The following is a 16,055-nucleotide window of genomic DNA, read 5'->3' on the forward strand; positions in this document are numbered from 1 at the left end:
GATAAACGGTGTTATGGTGGTATATGGGTGGAGTTCCCCCCCCCCAGCTCATATCAGGAAGCTCTATGGCCTTCAACTCACTTAGATGTTTTTTGTATTTCAATTGTTACACCAAACATAATGAAATGTTTAAAATCCTAAAAGAACAACAACAAACAACAAAAGAACAACAAAAAAAAGACCCATGAAAGGTATGTATAAAGGTAAGTTCCTTAAATTGAAAAAGGATTGTACGTTTATTTGCAAAGATATTTCAAATATATTCTTTAAAAATGTTATAAATGTTATGTGTATGTAATAAATGGTATGTTCAATGATCATGAACAACACCAGGAGTCAACACTGAGTAAAACTAACAAGAGGCAGCTTTAAGAATGAAGTGCATATGGGGTCAGAGAATACAGCAATGTGACACAGATTACCATAAAATGTATTGAACCTGAATACATTTAGTATTAATATTACAGTGATGTACAGTGATCTACAAAGAAATATGTTTAGGCACAGAAATTATTATTATTGTTATTTTATGTTAGTTTTGTTAGTATCATTTGTATCAAAGAAATATATTGGTTTAATCTACTCAACATTTTCATAGGATTCTACAAGAACTTTGCTCCTCTTGCATTGGACTAATTAAATCAATGACAGTGATTCGTCTTGGATCCCAAACACAGTCTTCTTCAAGACCACTTGGCACCATGCCACAGTTTGGAGGACACCAGGCAGTGTCATACCCGTGATCATGCCAGGTTTTCTGCAGTGGATGACGTTGACAGTCAATCTTCTTCACTCTCCCAACATTGACTTTTACTCTCACAATCACTCTCTGGTTCTCAGGTAGATCCAGAGGGTATCTGGAGGCCTTCTGTAGATCTCGACTGAGGTAGACACCAGGTCCAAGCATGCCAGCAGAAGACTGCTTGAAGCCAGAGACTTTGATTTTTTCAGCATTCTCCCTTGATGTGCCATGATACATTCTGTAGACTTTACATTCTACTGGTTCTATGTAACTCTCAAGGCATGCTGGAGCACCTCCACCCAAGTCGTCTTCAGCCCACATGTTTGCACCTGGACCATTTAAATAAAAAAATGAATAGAAACTCAGAATTTTTATCACTAGCAAACTGACTTACAAAGAAAGACATAATGAGAAACAAAATAGCATTAAAAGTAATTTATATTATGATATATTAATAGTCTTTACAAACACTATGACCAACAAAAGCACAGCATTTCCACAAAGACGAAGTGGTGTCTTACCTCTGATGTTGCTTCTAAAGCTGATTGCTTCCTGCTGAAAGCAGGTATATATAGCACATCTTTCAGGGTGTGTCCATGATGAAAGGTGTTCCATTGAGTTCTTACGGTTTCGTTATGAAGAAAGTTCTAGTGTAATTTCAGTTTCATTTTTTGCTGTTGAGGACTGTTTGCCCCACCTAATAAAAACAAGCAATATAATTTAACTGATATGCTCAAACAGATAAGATCAACACCTGACTTACATTTACACAACTTATGTATACATTTACTTTTCTTTTCATTCAATTTTTATATAATAACCAGCACCAAAACATAAATAAATAAACAATAAGTTGTACATCAATTATACCTATATATATATATTGGAAGAAATGCCAGGGGTAAAATGATGTCCTTATAAAAGAAATGTTTATTGTATAATGAAATATAAAAATAATTATTAACTTTGTAGAACTTTTTTATTTTTATCTTACTGCTTTGCATTTTTGTGCCCAGAATATAAATATTTGCACGTTAATAGAATATACATGAGGTATAAAGATAAATGGTGTTATGGTGGTATATGGGTGGAGTTATAAACAGTTTTTCCCCCCAGTTCATATCAGGAAGCTCTATGGCCTTCAACTCACTTAGATGTTTTTTGTATTTCAATTGTTACACCAAACATAATGAAATGTTTAAAATCCTAAAAGAACAACAAAAACAACAAAAAAAGACCCATGAAAGGTATGTATAAAGGTAAGTTCCTTATATTGAAAAAGGATTGTATGTTTATTTGCAAAGATATTTAAAATATATTCTTTACAAATTTTATAAATGTTAAATGTTATGTTCATTGATCATGAACAACACAAGGAGTCAACACTGAGTAAAACTAACAAGAGGCAGCTTTAAGAATGAAGTGCATATGGGGTCAGCGAATACAGCAATGTGACACAGATTACCATAAATTTATTGAACCTGAATATATTTAGTATACATATTACAGTGATGTACAGTGATCTAGAATGAAATATGTTTAGGCACAGAAATTATTATTATTGTTATTTTATGTTAGTATCATTTGGATATTTGGAGGCCTGAGGTAAGCATGTCTGAGCATGCCACAAGAAGACAGATGAAATCTTTTCTAAATTTATTTGCAGCTTTCATGTAAATGGACCACAAAAACAGTAAGCATCAAACTTGAAATAAATACAATTAAACCGAAATGTAACTGTAGTTGACATAATATTATCTATAATGTAATATCTTTTCTGGTTCATTATTTTGAAAGGTCTATGAAAATATTCCTAATAATCAGAGATTAGCATTTATAAAGTATGCTTGTATGCTGCTTTTACCTTTCCAAGGACAAATACAGACTGAATTTAAATGAAAGAATGTTTATGTGATGTTGATCCTGAGGAAATTCCTAGTCAAGCCTGATTTTGATTGCAATGGAAATCACCAGACTTTTAGCCATGAAAACATTTAAACAGTCTTAGAAAACTAGAAGTTTTAATAGTTAAAAATGAACAGTTGTTTTGGCTATATACACTGAATGATATGTGGGGACAAATGCTGGTACAAAAATGGTAATCTAAAATTGTTTTTCATGTTGTAGCAAACATATAAATTGAGTGATTTTATTCAAGTCAAAATTATTGTAGTGTTTCAAAAAAACACTAGGTCTCAGAAATGTCGCACACTGCAAAAAATTATTTCTTACTCAGCATTTTTGACTTGTCCAGTTATCTAAATGTTCTAAAATCAAGATGCATTTATTGAGAAGGAAAATTAGTTAAGATATTAAGTCTTGTTTTTGGAAATTTTGCTCAAAATTAAGTTATCTTATGCTTGAAGCAATAAAAATATCTACCAATGGGGTAAGAAAAATAATCTTATTTCCCTTTGAATTAAGTTTATTATTATTATTTTTTTTACCTCACTGGCAGATCTATTTTTTTTCTTGTTTTAAGCAGAAACTCCCTTAAATTTTGATCAAATTCTCAGAAAACTATACTTAATATCTTAGATCATTGTGCTTCTCAAGTAAAAATGTCTTGATTTAACAATGTTTAGATATTTGTAGTGGAAACAATATTGTTAAAAATGACTGAAGCACAGTCTAGGACAATAACAAAATTGCTAGTACAATAATGAATTTTTTTTTATCTGTAATGTAACTGAAAGATGACTGAAAAATTTATATAATGTAACAATCATATTCACATCAATATTCATTAACATGTCCATCTTTAGCATCAGAACATTACACAAAGCAACCATCATTTCACAGCACACTTTGAATTCAACAGCTTCTTGTATACTTGGACAAAACAGTCTACAAAACTGAAAGAAAAGTTTATATAGCAAAGAAATATATTGGTTTAATCTACTCAACATTTTCATAGGATTCTACAAGAACTTTGCTCCTCTTGCATTGGACTAATTAAATCAATGACAGTGATTCGTCTTGGATCCCAAACACAGTCTTCTTCAAGACCACTTGGCACCATGCCACAGTTTGGAGGACACCAGGCAGTGTCTTTTGCCTTTTTTGCCTCAAACATTGACTTTTACTCTCACAATCACTCTCTGATACTCAGATAGATGTAAAGGGTATCTGGAGGCCTTCTGTAGATCTCGGCTGAGGTAGACACCAGGTCCAAGCATGCCACCAGAGGACTGCTGAAAACCCTCTGTAAAAAAATTTAGCGCAGCCTCTATGGATGTGCCATGATACATTATATAGATTTTGCCTTCTTCTGGAGCTGTATAACTCTGGAGGCATGCTGGAGCACCTGGGTCCAAGTCATCCTCTGCCCACATGCTTGCACCTGAACCACAAATAATCTTAGTATACGTAAGATATTAGTGAAAACAAAAATGGGAGATAAAATGATCAAATGTGGGACATGTCTAAATAAATATATAGAAAAGTATATATTAAAATATATATTTGATTGAATAGAGGGTTTATAATCAAGCACCATATATATTTTGACAAAAAGTGACTTACCGCTAATCGTTGCTTCTAACACCGAATGCAGATCCTCTGAAACCAGATTTATGAACCGCAGGCTTATTCTGGGTGTGTCCACAACGGAAAAAATACTTGAGGGAAAGAATAAGCTTTCACTTTCTCCTTATCTCAGTAAGCTCTAATATATGTATGATTACATTTATATATGGACTTTATTACTGTAAATTCTATACGATTTGGTAATTCCATTTAATCATTTGGTGTTATGAAATTAATCATTTTAATCAAAGAAACAACACAAAAGTGTGTTGTTTCTTTGTATTCTTCAAAAGCAAAGAGACCCATACTATGATTATCCAATCCCAATATATTGATAAGTCTGAAGTAAACAGGGTGTGATTTCTGTCCCTTTTAGAGGTTTAATGATTTTTATCAAACTGAAATCAAATCAAGCAGAAACTGCACTGATTTATATGAACATTTTTTTTGGTATCTCTGCACAATAGGAAATATTATATTAGAATAAATAGAATAATTATTTATTTTATACTATGTTTATAAAGCCATAAGCTTTCATTTTTTCTGCTTCTTCTTTAGATGTACCATAAAACATTGTGTAGTCTTTACCTTCAACTGGATTTTCCCTGCTTTGAAGGCTTGGTGGAATTATATCAATAATAGTGATTCGATTCGGATCCCAAACACAGTCTTCTTCAAGACCGCTGGTCACCATGCCACAGTTTGGAGGGCACCAGGCAGTGTCGTACCCGTGATCATGCCAGGTATTCTGCAGTGGATGACGTTTATGGTCAATCTTCTTCACTCTCCCAACATTGACCTTCACTCTGATAACAACTCTCTCACGCGGCTTGTCAAGTGGGTATCTGCTGGCCTTGTTAAGATCTCGGCTGAGGTAGACGCCACGTCCCAGCATGCCATCTGCAGATGGCTGAAAGCCAGAGATTTTGATCTGTTGTGCTGCTCTTTCAGTGGTGCCGTGATACATTCGGTATACATTACCATTCACAGGCTCTGTAGTGCTTTGAAGACACAGCACACCTGGATACAAGTCACTCTCTGCCCACATGTTTAAACCTAAAGACAAAAATATAACAAATCTACAAACTGTTTTCATGCTCAAGTTTGGTTATAGAGCAGCAGAAAAAAGGAGGGAAGTCAGTACAAAGGAATACTGTACATTTGGTAGAATATGAGAACGTTTGTTTAAATAATCACAAATAGTCGGATATGTTACTTACTTCTGCGATGACAAATTCAGTCTGATTCAGTCTAATCTTGGACACACCTTTAACCAATGAACTGAAGCCTATGACACAGCAGTAAATGTTTTATGAGGCCATAAAGAAAAATTGCAATCACCTGAAGCAGCAAGAGTGAGTAAAGTGTACTGTAGTTTTTGTTGTTTCTCTGATTACATATCTACACTTAATTTGACGCAGCAATTTTATTCTATGTAAGCACTAACATTTATATATGTGTCGTATGAGTAAATTAAAATATATTGGTATTGTACTTGTATTGGAGGCACAACTAAAAATAAGTTTAATTTCTCTGCCAGCCCACAGCATTCCTGCAAAGAGTGTGTCAGCTTTATCAGATGCACTTAAGTGGGAGTTCAAAAGTTTTTAGATGTGCCGGTTATCATTAAATTCCTAATTATAAAGTATGAACCCATGTCATTGATTATAAAATGACTAAAGAAGGGACAAAACAGTTAGACAGTGTTTTATTTAAATAATTGATACAATAAATATGTACATATAACTTTTTGTACATAAAAGTTATAATAAATAATACATTTTATATTCATGCAAAAGTAACAAATCAGAAAAGAGTTTAAAAAATCGACTACCAAGTTCATCCAATGCAGAAAACCTGGCATGATCACATGTACGATACTTCCTGGTGCCTTCCAAACTGTGAAATGGTGTGAAGTGGCCTTGAGGAAGACTGTGTTTTGGATCCCCGTTGGATTTAGATCATTGATATAATTTATGCCAAATGTGCAGTGTGGTTATTATTATAAAACAAATTGTGGACGCACTGCTTTTTTATTATTTTTAAGAATAAAGGATTTCTTGCAGCTGCAATCGGATCAGCCCGATTCGCGAATTAATTGTTTAGTGCGATTTGGAAACTGATTTATCAGGTTCATTGAAAATTAATCAGTTTGTTCATGAATCGGACACCGTTTTTGGGTCTCAGAGCACGTGATGATTTCTTCATTTCAAAATAAAGAGTAACGATATGTTTTACAAAATGTAGTGGAGTAAAGTAAAAGTTACTCAAAATAAAAATGGATCCCTGAGGAACCCCACATGATAAAAAAAGAATCGCTAGAAAAATGCTCTGCAATGTTAAAGGGGTCATATGATGCGATTTAAATTTTTCCTTTCTCTTTGGAGTGTTACAAGCTCTTGGTGCATAAAGAAGATCTTTAAAGTAGCAAAGACTAAAGTCTCAAATCCAAAGAGATATTCTTTATAAAAGTTAAGAGTCAGCCACGCCTACCTAAAACGGCTCATTCTAACACGCCCCCACATATCTACGTCACTATGTGGAAATATTAGCATAATGCCGCCCAAATGTGCACGCAAAGAAAGAAGGCGTGGTTTCAGGAACAGCAGTAGTGTTGATGCATTAGTGTTTATTGACCTTATTATCGTCTCGTCATCATCTTGTCTTCGTCTCGTCATGTTAGTCATGGCCAAAAACCTCGTCAACGAACATTTTTCGTCATCGTCTTGTTCGTTAACTAAATTAACGCCAGAACCAGAGGACGGTAACATCTACATAATGTAGCCTATCATGGCACATCCAAGGAGAATGCTGAAAAAAGTCTCTGGCTTCAAGCGGTCTTCTGAAAAACGCATGCTTGGACGTGGTGTCTGCCTCAGCCGAGATCTAGAGAAGGCTTCCAGATATCCTCTGGTCTGGATCTACCTGAGAACGAGAGAGTGGTTCTGAGAGCAAAGGTCAATGTTGGGAGAGTAAAGAAGATTGACCGTCAACTTCATCCAATGCAGAAAATCTGGCATGATCACGGGTATGACACTGCATGGTGTCCTCCAAAATGTGGCATGGTGCCAAGTGGTCTTGAAGAAAACTGTGTTTGGGATCCAAAACGTATCACAGATTTAATTTATCCAGTGAAGGAGGAGCAAAGTGCTTATAGAATCTTCTGAAGGTGTTGAACAGGTTAAACCAGTAAAACTCTTTGAAACTTACATTTTTTTATGGCTCCAATGTTTTATCCCAGTACGCAATAGTGTGTTGAATACAAAGTGTGCATTCAGGATCAAAACACATAATTGTACATACAAATTTGTGCATTATACAATGAAGTTTACTTGGTTACTGGGAAAAGTTGAAGTGTACTTGGAATAAACCAGAAAAAACGATAGATTTATTCTGTTACATAAACACTTTTATTGTACTATATGCATGTGATTGAAATGAAGAAATAACATAAAATAAATGACAGATGAAAAATGAACCCTAAAAATGAGTAAAATAACATGTTAAGATTCTATAGGTTTTCTGAAGCTCTCCCTGGCACACCACCAGGAGTCTCAATCTCCACTGGGTCTCCATGCGGAGGTCTTAGACAGGGATCGTTTTTTTCCACCGGCACTCTCCGGAACCAGAACGAGAGTGGATTATTCCCTTGATTCCTGCAGCAGCTCCATTCTCTGGTTCTTGCTCTTCACGCTTTCACCGAACCTAGTCCCTACAGTGTTAACCAATTTGAGACCTACCGGTATTTAAAATGTGTCTTTTATCACTAAGATTCTGGAGAAAATTGTCTTACAGCAGTTGCAGGGTTTTCTAGCTGATAACATGATTTTTGAACATTTTCAATCTGGTTTTAAAAAATATTAATACTAGTAAGACTGCACTGTTGAAAGTTTTAAATTATGTTTTAGTAACCTGTGATTCTGGCAAATTATGCTGTGGCTTGTTCTCTTAGATTTGACTGCTGCATTTGATACAGTGGATCATGATGACTATGACTATATCAACATGCAATTTCGTTGACGAAATAAGACGAGACTAAAATGTATTCAAAAAATAAAAACTTTACCAAAAACCTATTTTTATTTTCGTCAAAAAAGGAGACAAATGTTATTGCATACTGCTCTACAGTACACGCATCTAGAGCGTTCATGTGTGCGGTTACCAGATATCAAGAGTTCAAAATCAGAACTTCACTGTTACATGGATACATTTTATTCCCGGTGTTTTGCTTATTTTAAGCAATCTGGCAACCATTCGCACGCGCTCACTAAACTTGAAGTATACTACTTTTTGGTAAGGGTAGTAGAAACGTAAACATTATTAACTTTCTAACGTTTCTAATACATATTTATATATCTTACAGTCTAGCAAGTTTCTGGATATCCATTTAGCATTTTATTTTGTATTTAAAGTATCAAATATTTAAAAAAACAACAACACAAAGGTATATGCATGAAGTATGTTGTTTATTTGTAGCTAGATTTAAGTTCAGGGTATACTAAAATTAAATCACCATTTCAAAGCATGTATGGTAATTTGTATTCAACAGCTGGAAACACTTTCAGAAAACATTTCAGAAGAACTAATTTCTTAAGCATACTTCATTACAGCATTGCTAGAGCATACTTCATTAACTCTCATTGCTTTGGGTGCATTTCACCAATGACAGTGATTCGCCTTGGATCCCAGACACAGTCTTCTTCAAGACCACTTGACACCATGCCACAGTTTGGAGGGCACCAGGCAGTGTCGTACCCGTAATTATGCCAGGTTTTCTGCATTGGATGACCTTGAGAGTCAATCTTCTTTACTCTCCCAACATTGACCTTCACTCTCAAAACCACTCTCTGGTTCTCAGGTAGATGCAGAGGGTATCTGGAGGCCTTCTGTAGATCTCGGCTGAGGTAGACACCAGGTCCAAACATGCCATCAGAAGACTGACGAAAACCCTCCCGTTTAATATTTTCAGCAGCTCCCCTGGATGTGCCATGATACATTCTGTAGACTTGACCATCAGCTGGTTCTCTGTAACTCTCAAGACATGGCAGAGCTTCTGGACCCAAGTCGTCTTCAGCCCACATGTTTGGAAAAATTACATCAATGACAGTGATTCGTCTTGGATCCCAAACACAGTCTTCTTCAAGACCACTTGACACCATGCCACAGTTTGGAGGGCACCAGGCAGTGTCGTACCCTTGATCGTGCCAGGTTTTCTGCATTGGATGACCTTGATAATCAATCTTCTTCACTCTCCCAACATTGACCTTTACTCTCACAATCACTCTCTGATTCTCAGGTAGATTTAAAGGATATCTGGAGGCCTTCTGTAGATCTCGGCTGAGGTAGACACCAGGCCCAAACATGCCATCAGAAGACTGACGAAAACCCTCCCATTTAATTCTTGCAGCAGCCTCCCTGGATGTGCCATGATACATTATATAGATGTTACTGTCTGCTGGTTCTCTGTAACTCTCAAGGCATGGTGGAGCACCTGGACCCAAGTTATCTTCAGCCCACATGTTTGCACCTGGACAAATCAAATCGAAAAATGAATAGAAATTAATAGAAAAACATTACAATTAGGAATTTTACTAAAGTTTACTAGCAAACTGACAAATGGAATTAAGAAATACAGTAGTTTATATTTATAGTATAAAATAATATCACTATGGAATTTTTTAGTAAATTAGTAAAAACCAATAAAGCACAGCATTTTCACAAAGACAAAGTGGTGCCTTACCTCTGATGTCGCTTCTAAAGCTGATTGCTTCTTTCTGAAAGCAGGTATATAAATGGTTCATATTTCAGGGTGTGTCCATGTCTAAAGGTGTTCCATTGAGTTTCAATTTCTATTCATCTATTACTGATTGTGAGAACAATTTATGCTCAGAATTTGTAAAGCATAGTGCTGTAAAGTGTATTGATTATTTGATTTTAAGTTTATGAAATTAAAAGACTATACAATTATAAAACTGATTAGAAGACTTTTTGGTAAAATCGTTTTGTCTTTTTGTTTATTCCAACATCCAATAGCAGAGAGACTCTAATACAAAATATTGATAAATATACAGTAAACAGGGTATGATGAAACCTTTGTCAAACTTTCATAAAGTCAAGCATTAACTTTATAAAATATGTGAACTTCCAAGTGATATGATATGAATATTTCGAATTAACTCACAATGCAACAGCGCAATGAAAATAAGAACTCCAGTATACACCCTTTTCCTTTAAATCCAAGTTTCAGTGTCATTTAAGTTTTGTTTCTGATTTAGAGGACTGTTTCCCTGGAAATTCATAACTCAATCAGTAACATTTACACAGCTGTGACAGAATATGTTTGAACATGGCAGGATAAAGAACAATAAATACAACTAACCTGATAAGATTCAAACAGATAAGATCAATGAAATTGATCACATGAATTAATTAATTTATTTTTATTTACAGTAAAAGCATACAAGCTTGCATAAATAAATAAATATATAAATACTATGTTCAGACTGTGTCTTAAGAACAAGTTTTTCAACAGTCTCTGATGTTGCTTTTAACACTGAACATAGACTACCTGGAAAAGATTTATGAACAGCAAGCTTGTATAGGAAGTATTGACAACAAAAGAGATTCTACTTTTTTTCTCTTTATCTTGACAAAATGCGATGAAAAGATTACAAAAGATTACAAATGTATGGATTTTGTAAAGGATAGTGCTGTAAAGTCTGTGGGATCATTTGAGCATGTTGCTTCTTTGCTTTCTCTAACCCCCAAAAGCAAAGAGACTAGTACTATGATTCTCCAAGTCCATAAACAAAACATTTAAATGAAAAGTATCAATATTTCCCCTCCAGTTTGTTTGTTTGTTTTAATCAAATGTATTTTTGCTGTGTTGGAGTCTGAAATGTCACAGTGAGCAGAACAACACAGTCTCCAGATTCCAGACCTAATTATCAGATATTTTTCAAGAGTTTTCATCTTTAAGCACGTAGCAGAGGGTCTTTTATGATGGATCACAAGTGAAAAAAATGTGTAATGGGTCATCTGTATTTCAGTTCTGTTTTGAGTTGGACTGAATTTTGCACTGTTTCCTGTGATAGTTCATATTTCCTTTTCCGTTCATTCATTGCCATGGTTTTTGATTTGCCCTCATGTTACATCAAAAATAATTTCAATCTCAGCCCATGCATCCCTGTAAATGCTTAGTCTGTCTACAGATAATCACACCCTCTAATGATAAAGATTTGTGAATAAGCCAATAAATACAAAGCTTCTGATCATTATGTAGCAGCTTTCCACTAAGCCGCTGGTATTGGTAATAGGAGTGAGCGAGTATTTGACGCGTAAAAATGTCCATGCAAAACAGATGTAAAATGCAAACAGTGTCTTTCTTTACTGTGCTCCAATGAATAAACATTGCTTCCAGTTAGCTTCCTGTGGTGTCATTGTCTAGTTCACAGAATACAAATATCAATTCCATACCTCATACTATTCAACTCAGTCCAACACATAATAAAAATAAGCATGATCAGCATGATGAAGCATGATCCTGAACTGGCAACAACTGTGTGTTTCCCTACTACCATTACACAACTGTTGTCTTATTACCCAATTGCCCTAATATACCATGCCACCCAATGGACAAATATGAAATTGCATTAAAATGGCTCCTACATACTGTACAGTGTGACAGAGGATATGTGATCATAACAAGTTTAATACACAAAACCAGTGATGACAGACTATTTTTCTTTGAAGAATTAAAAACACTTTGGCTACATAGTCCTGTAATTTCTTCCTGTAAGTTCTATGTTAGTATTTCAATTAGAATCAGTAACAAAAAGAACAGACAGGGTAAAACAACCTCTAAAAATGGGTAGATCATTTCAATGACCAGAATCCGTTGTGGATCCCAAACACAGTCTTCTTCAAGGCCACCCGGCACCATGCCACATTTTGGAGGGCACCAGGCAGTGTCGTACCCGTGATCATGCCAGATATTCTGGAGTGGATGACCTTGTTTGTCAATCTTCTTCACTCTCCCAACATTGACCTTGACTTTCAGAACCACTCTCTGGTATGCTTGCAGATTTAGAGGATACCTACGGGCCTTCTCTAGATCTCGGCTGAGGTAAACACCACGTCCAAGCATGCCAGCAACAGACTGATGAAAACCCTCTTTTCTAATTTTCTTTGCAGCCTCCATGGATGTGCCATGGTACATTGTGTAGACTTGACCTGATACTGGATTTGTGTTGCCTTGGAGGAAAGTTGAATCATTTCCACCCCACATGATTTGCACCTGGACAAATCACAAATAGGCCTTTTGTCTGTATCTTTAAAATATGCACGTAAACAATAAACATAATACGAAGATTTATACTATCACAAGTTTAATAAAAACAAAATTACCAAAAATAATTTTATATTTACATAATGTTATCTCTGCTTATAATCTGTTTTATATAGAGAAATTTCACTTACCAACCCTCAAATTCAAACAAGCTATTTACGTGATATTTGTTCTTGGGAAATGCCTACAGTATATCCTTTAAATTACACAGATCTTCAACAAACTTTTAGCCCCTAGACCAGTTAAAACATTACAATATTGCCTTAAACAGTGTAGCCGAGGGCGTACATACGAATACGTCGAGCTGTCATTTGACCAGGCATATTTCAAATTATAGCACTTATTGAAAGTAAAAAATAAAGCATAAAGGGACTCTCTTTAAGCGCACGGGTTGCTCTCTCTCTTTTACTTTCACTTTCTTAGATAATCGCCATTGGCCCTCCACACTGTCAATCATCATTATAAAGAGACGTCACCACACCGCCGCAGCCAATCAGTCCAAAACCAAGTACAACTAGCAAGGTACTAGTTGCAGTATTCATTGGCGGTGTGCTTCTGAACTGAGATGGCAAATTGTTTTTCAGTCCAATATGAATTCATTGATTTTAGAATTATTTATAACCCCCCCCCCACACACACACACACACACATTTTCCAGGTAAAGACAAAAGGAACAGAATTTACCTTACTCTTTTGACAAGACAACAGCTATTACACAAGCTATTTTCTTATTTATTTTCTTTATTTTTATTTATATAGTAACATATGTTTTACCAAAACAATTTTGCATTAATATTTCTTTTTACATTGCTTCAAAACTATTTCATTATTTTATTTCTCCAGTGTTGTAAGAAATAGTCAGCAGAGCACACTGTAATGATTGAATTCTCAATAAAACATCAGATTTTAGGATAAAATATATGTTAGGATTTTCATTGCTCATAACAAACCACAAAAGCCTACTCCTTAATTTGGATGAATTACATCAATGACTGTAATTTGTTTCCAAACACATTCTTGCTCAAGACCACTTGCCACGATGGCACTTTGTGGGGGATTCAGGCACCTTGATAATCAATCACTTATCCAACATTAACCTTCACTCTCAGAACATTTGGACAGACTTCTTGAATGTGCACAACTCATGTTCTCCAAATAAGTTTTATTTCTTGGCCAGCCCACATCATTCCTGTAAAGAGTAGGTCAACATTATCAGTCTTCAGAGACTTGAAGGTTTGTAGGCATGCCAGTTACCATGAAGTTCCTGATTACAAAGTATAAACTATGAATGGTGAAATGACTCAAGTGTGGACATAACAGCTATAAGGCGATTTTTATTTAAAGTCAAATCCAACAAAATGCAAAGAAGTCTAATAAGACTAAGGCTAAAAAAGACTGCAGAGACTGACAAAACGATACAAATAAGCAGGCATAAATCTTAATCCAACCAGCCAAAAATAAATTGGGATGTGGGAACTTCCAAATAAAACTCTGGAAAGAAATGGCCGAAGAACTATATCCATGCTGGTAACTAATATCACTTCAGTAGTCTTTCATTTCATAATGAGAAACACAAGAAGACATTTTAGATTTTAGTTTAGTAACATTATTATTTAAATTTCTTTTAACATTATGTAAATCATTCCGACATGAATATAAACATAATTATTTTTGTACATAAACAGAGCTAAAAAGGATTAAAGCGTGTTAAGATCTAAGTTAGCTGGAATGTGAAGATGTTTTATAACCTTGAGGAGAATCACACACAGAGACACAACTTTGTAAATATATGGGAGGTGAGACAGATCTGTGGCACAAAAAGTAACAAATCAGAGAAGTTGGCAGATGTGTGGAAAGACCTTGTTTGAATGACACAAATATTTTAAGATGTTGTTTTGAGAGTTCTCCTCTGGCCTAAACACTTTCTTCTGATGGTAAGACAAGTCCTGGGACTTACTTGTGTTGTCTTTATTAAGAAAATTCCTAGACAACCCCAAATATAGTTCCTGATTCATCAATAGGGCGGAATACATGCTTTTATTTTATTTGTTTTATTTTATTACAAATATTGTGCATACAACATCTCTCAAATGTGTGTTAAGTGTGTTAAGAGTAGACATGTGGCAGTCAGTGTCTCAAAATGAGGTGCTGAATTTGGCTATTAGTTATGGACCAAAGTTCTTTCATGCTTTGAATAAAATGCACAGTTTATCTTTTGCATTAGATTATTTTTTCGAAACATTTGAACTGTATCAACTAAATAATATTTCCCAGTAATTTCTTACAGTTTTATAACAACCTTGATTTTAGTCTTGATTTTCAACACAAGCATGCAAAGACAATGTGCAAGTGTTAAAAAAAATTATATATATATATATATATATATATATATATATAGTATATATATATAACTTCATCAATGCAGAGATTAAATCGACAAAAAATTTTATTCTTTAAAAACATGAAAAAGAACCAGCACATTTGTAATTTCATGCATTTTTTAATAATAATAGCCACACAGCACTTTTGGGTAAATGACATCAATGATCTGAATCCGGCGTGGATCCCAAACACAATCTTCTTCCAGGCCGCTTGGCACCATGCCGCAGTTTGGAGGGCACCAGGCAGTGTCGTACCCGTGGTCATGCCAGGTTTTCTGCATTGGATGACCTTGGTAGTCGATTTTTTTTACTCTTCCAACATTAACCTGCACTCTAATAACAACTCTTTCATGTTCAGGTAGATTAAGTGGGTATCTGCTGGCCTTATTAAGATCTCTGCTGAGGTAGACGCCTTGTCCAAGCATGCCATTTGCAGATGGCCAAAAGCCACAGGCCATAATCTGCTGTGCAGTATATCGAGAAGTCCCATGATACATTAGGTATATTTTACCATTCACAGGCTCCGTGTAGCTTTGGAGACACGGCACACCTGGATACAAATCATCCTCTGCCCACATGCTGAAATCTAGATAAAGCGAACAAAACTGTTCATCCGCTGTTGTATAAAGAGGTGCTGGTGAAGGTAAAGAGGTCTGTCAATAGCTTTTAGTGTAAAAGTTTAGAGAAATATGATGCTTACCTCTTGGATGACAAATTCAGACTGTGCAAACAGCTGCTTAAGAAGTGGGGAATATCTTGAAGCCACTCCTTCGACAAGATGGAAACCCCCAAACCTTAAGTTTAGTTTCTTTCGGAAAAAACAGTCTTATACAACCAGAAACAGCTTTTACAGCTGACAGAGAGCAGCAGAATGTGTTCATTTCAAAATGAAAATCTTGATGAAGATTTCACAGTTTAGAGTTTATTTGTACCCCTCACTGTCATCAACTTATTGACATCTTTAAAATCGCTTTGGCATTATTACAGTTGTACAGTTAACTAAAATAGCTTTACAGTTGTAACATTAACAGATTTTTTATTTATTTAACAGAGCATA

The 16,055-nt window shown here is 35.2% G+C and overlaps 3 protein-coding genes across 3 annotated transcripts; all 3 read right to left on the bottom strand.

Moving 5' to 3' along the window:
* Positions 1-293: 293 nt before the first annotated feature.
* LOC107551599 (uncharacterized) lies at positions 294-5,564 on the bottom strand. The gene is made up of 4 exons (XM_016233265.1): positions 5,491-5,564; positions 4,782-5,326; positions 1,264-1,297; positions 294-1,071 (listed from the first exon to the last, which is right to left on the bottom strand). Exons 2-4 carry the CDS (start codon positions 5,316-5,318, stop codon positions 593-595), a joined length of 1,050 nt encoding a protein of 349 aa, XP_016088751.1. The 5' UTR covers positions 5,319-5,326; positions 5,491-5,564; the 3' UTR covers positions 294-592.
* A 3,343-nt stretch (positions 5,565-8,907) lies between these two features.
* On the bottom strand, positions 8,908-9,789 carry LOC107551600 (uncharacterized). Its single transcript, XM_016233266.1, has one exon. It carries the CDS (start codon positions 9,787-9,789, stop codon positions 8,908-8,910), a length of 882 nt encoding a protein of 293 aa, XP_016088752.1.
* A 2,282-nt stretch (positions 9,790-12,071) lies between these two features.
* LOC107551601 (uncharacterized) lies at positions 12,072-15,706 on the bottom strand. The gene is made up of 3 exons (XM_016233268.1): positions 15,699-15,706; positions 15,135-15,584; positions 12,072-12,523 (listed from the first exon to the last, which is right to left on the bottom strand). The coding sequence occupies exons 2-3, from the start codon at positions 15,574-15,576 to the stop codon at positions 12,072-12,074; spliced, it is 894 nt and encodes a 297-aa protein (XP_016088754.1). The 5' UTR covers positions 15,577-15,584; positions 15,699-15,706.
* Between the last annotated feature and the right edge of the window lie 349 nt (positions 15,707-16,055).

Source organism: Sinocyclocheilus grahami, unplaced genomic scaffold, assembly GCF_001515645.1.
Source record: "Sinocyclocheilus grahami isolate Dianchi unplaced genomic scaffold, SAMN03320097.WGS_v1.1 scaffold428.1, whole genome shotgun sequence".
Taxonomy (NCBI): domain Eukaryota; kingdom Metazoa; phylum Chordata; class Actinopteri; order Cypriniformes; family Cyprinidae; genus Sinocyclocheilus; species Sinocyclocheilus grahami.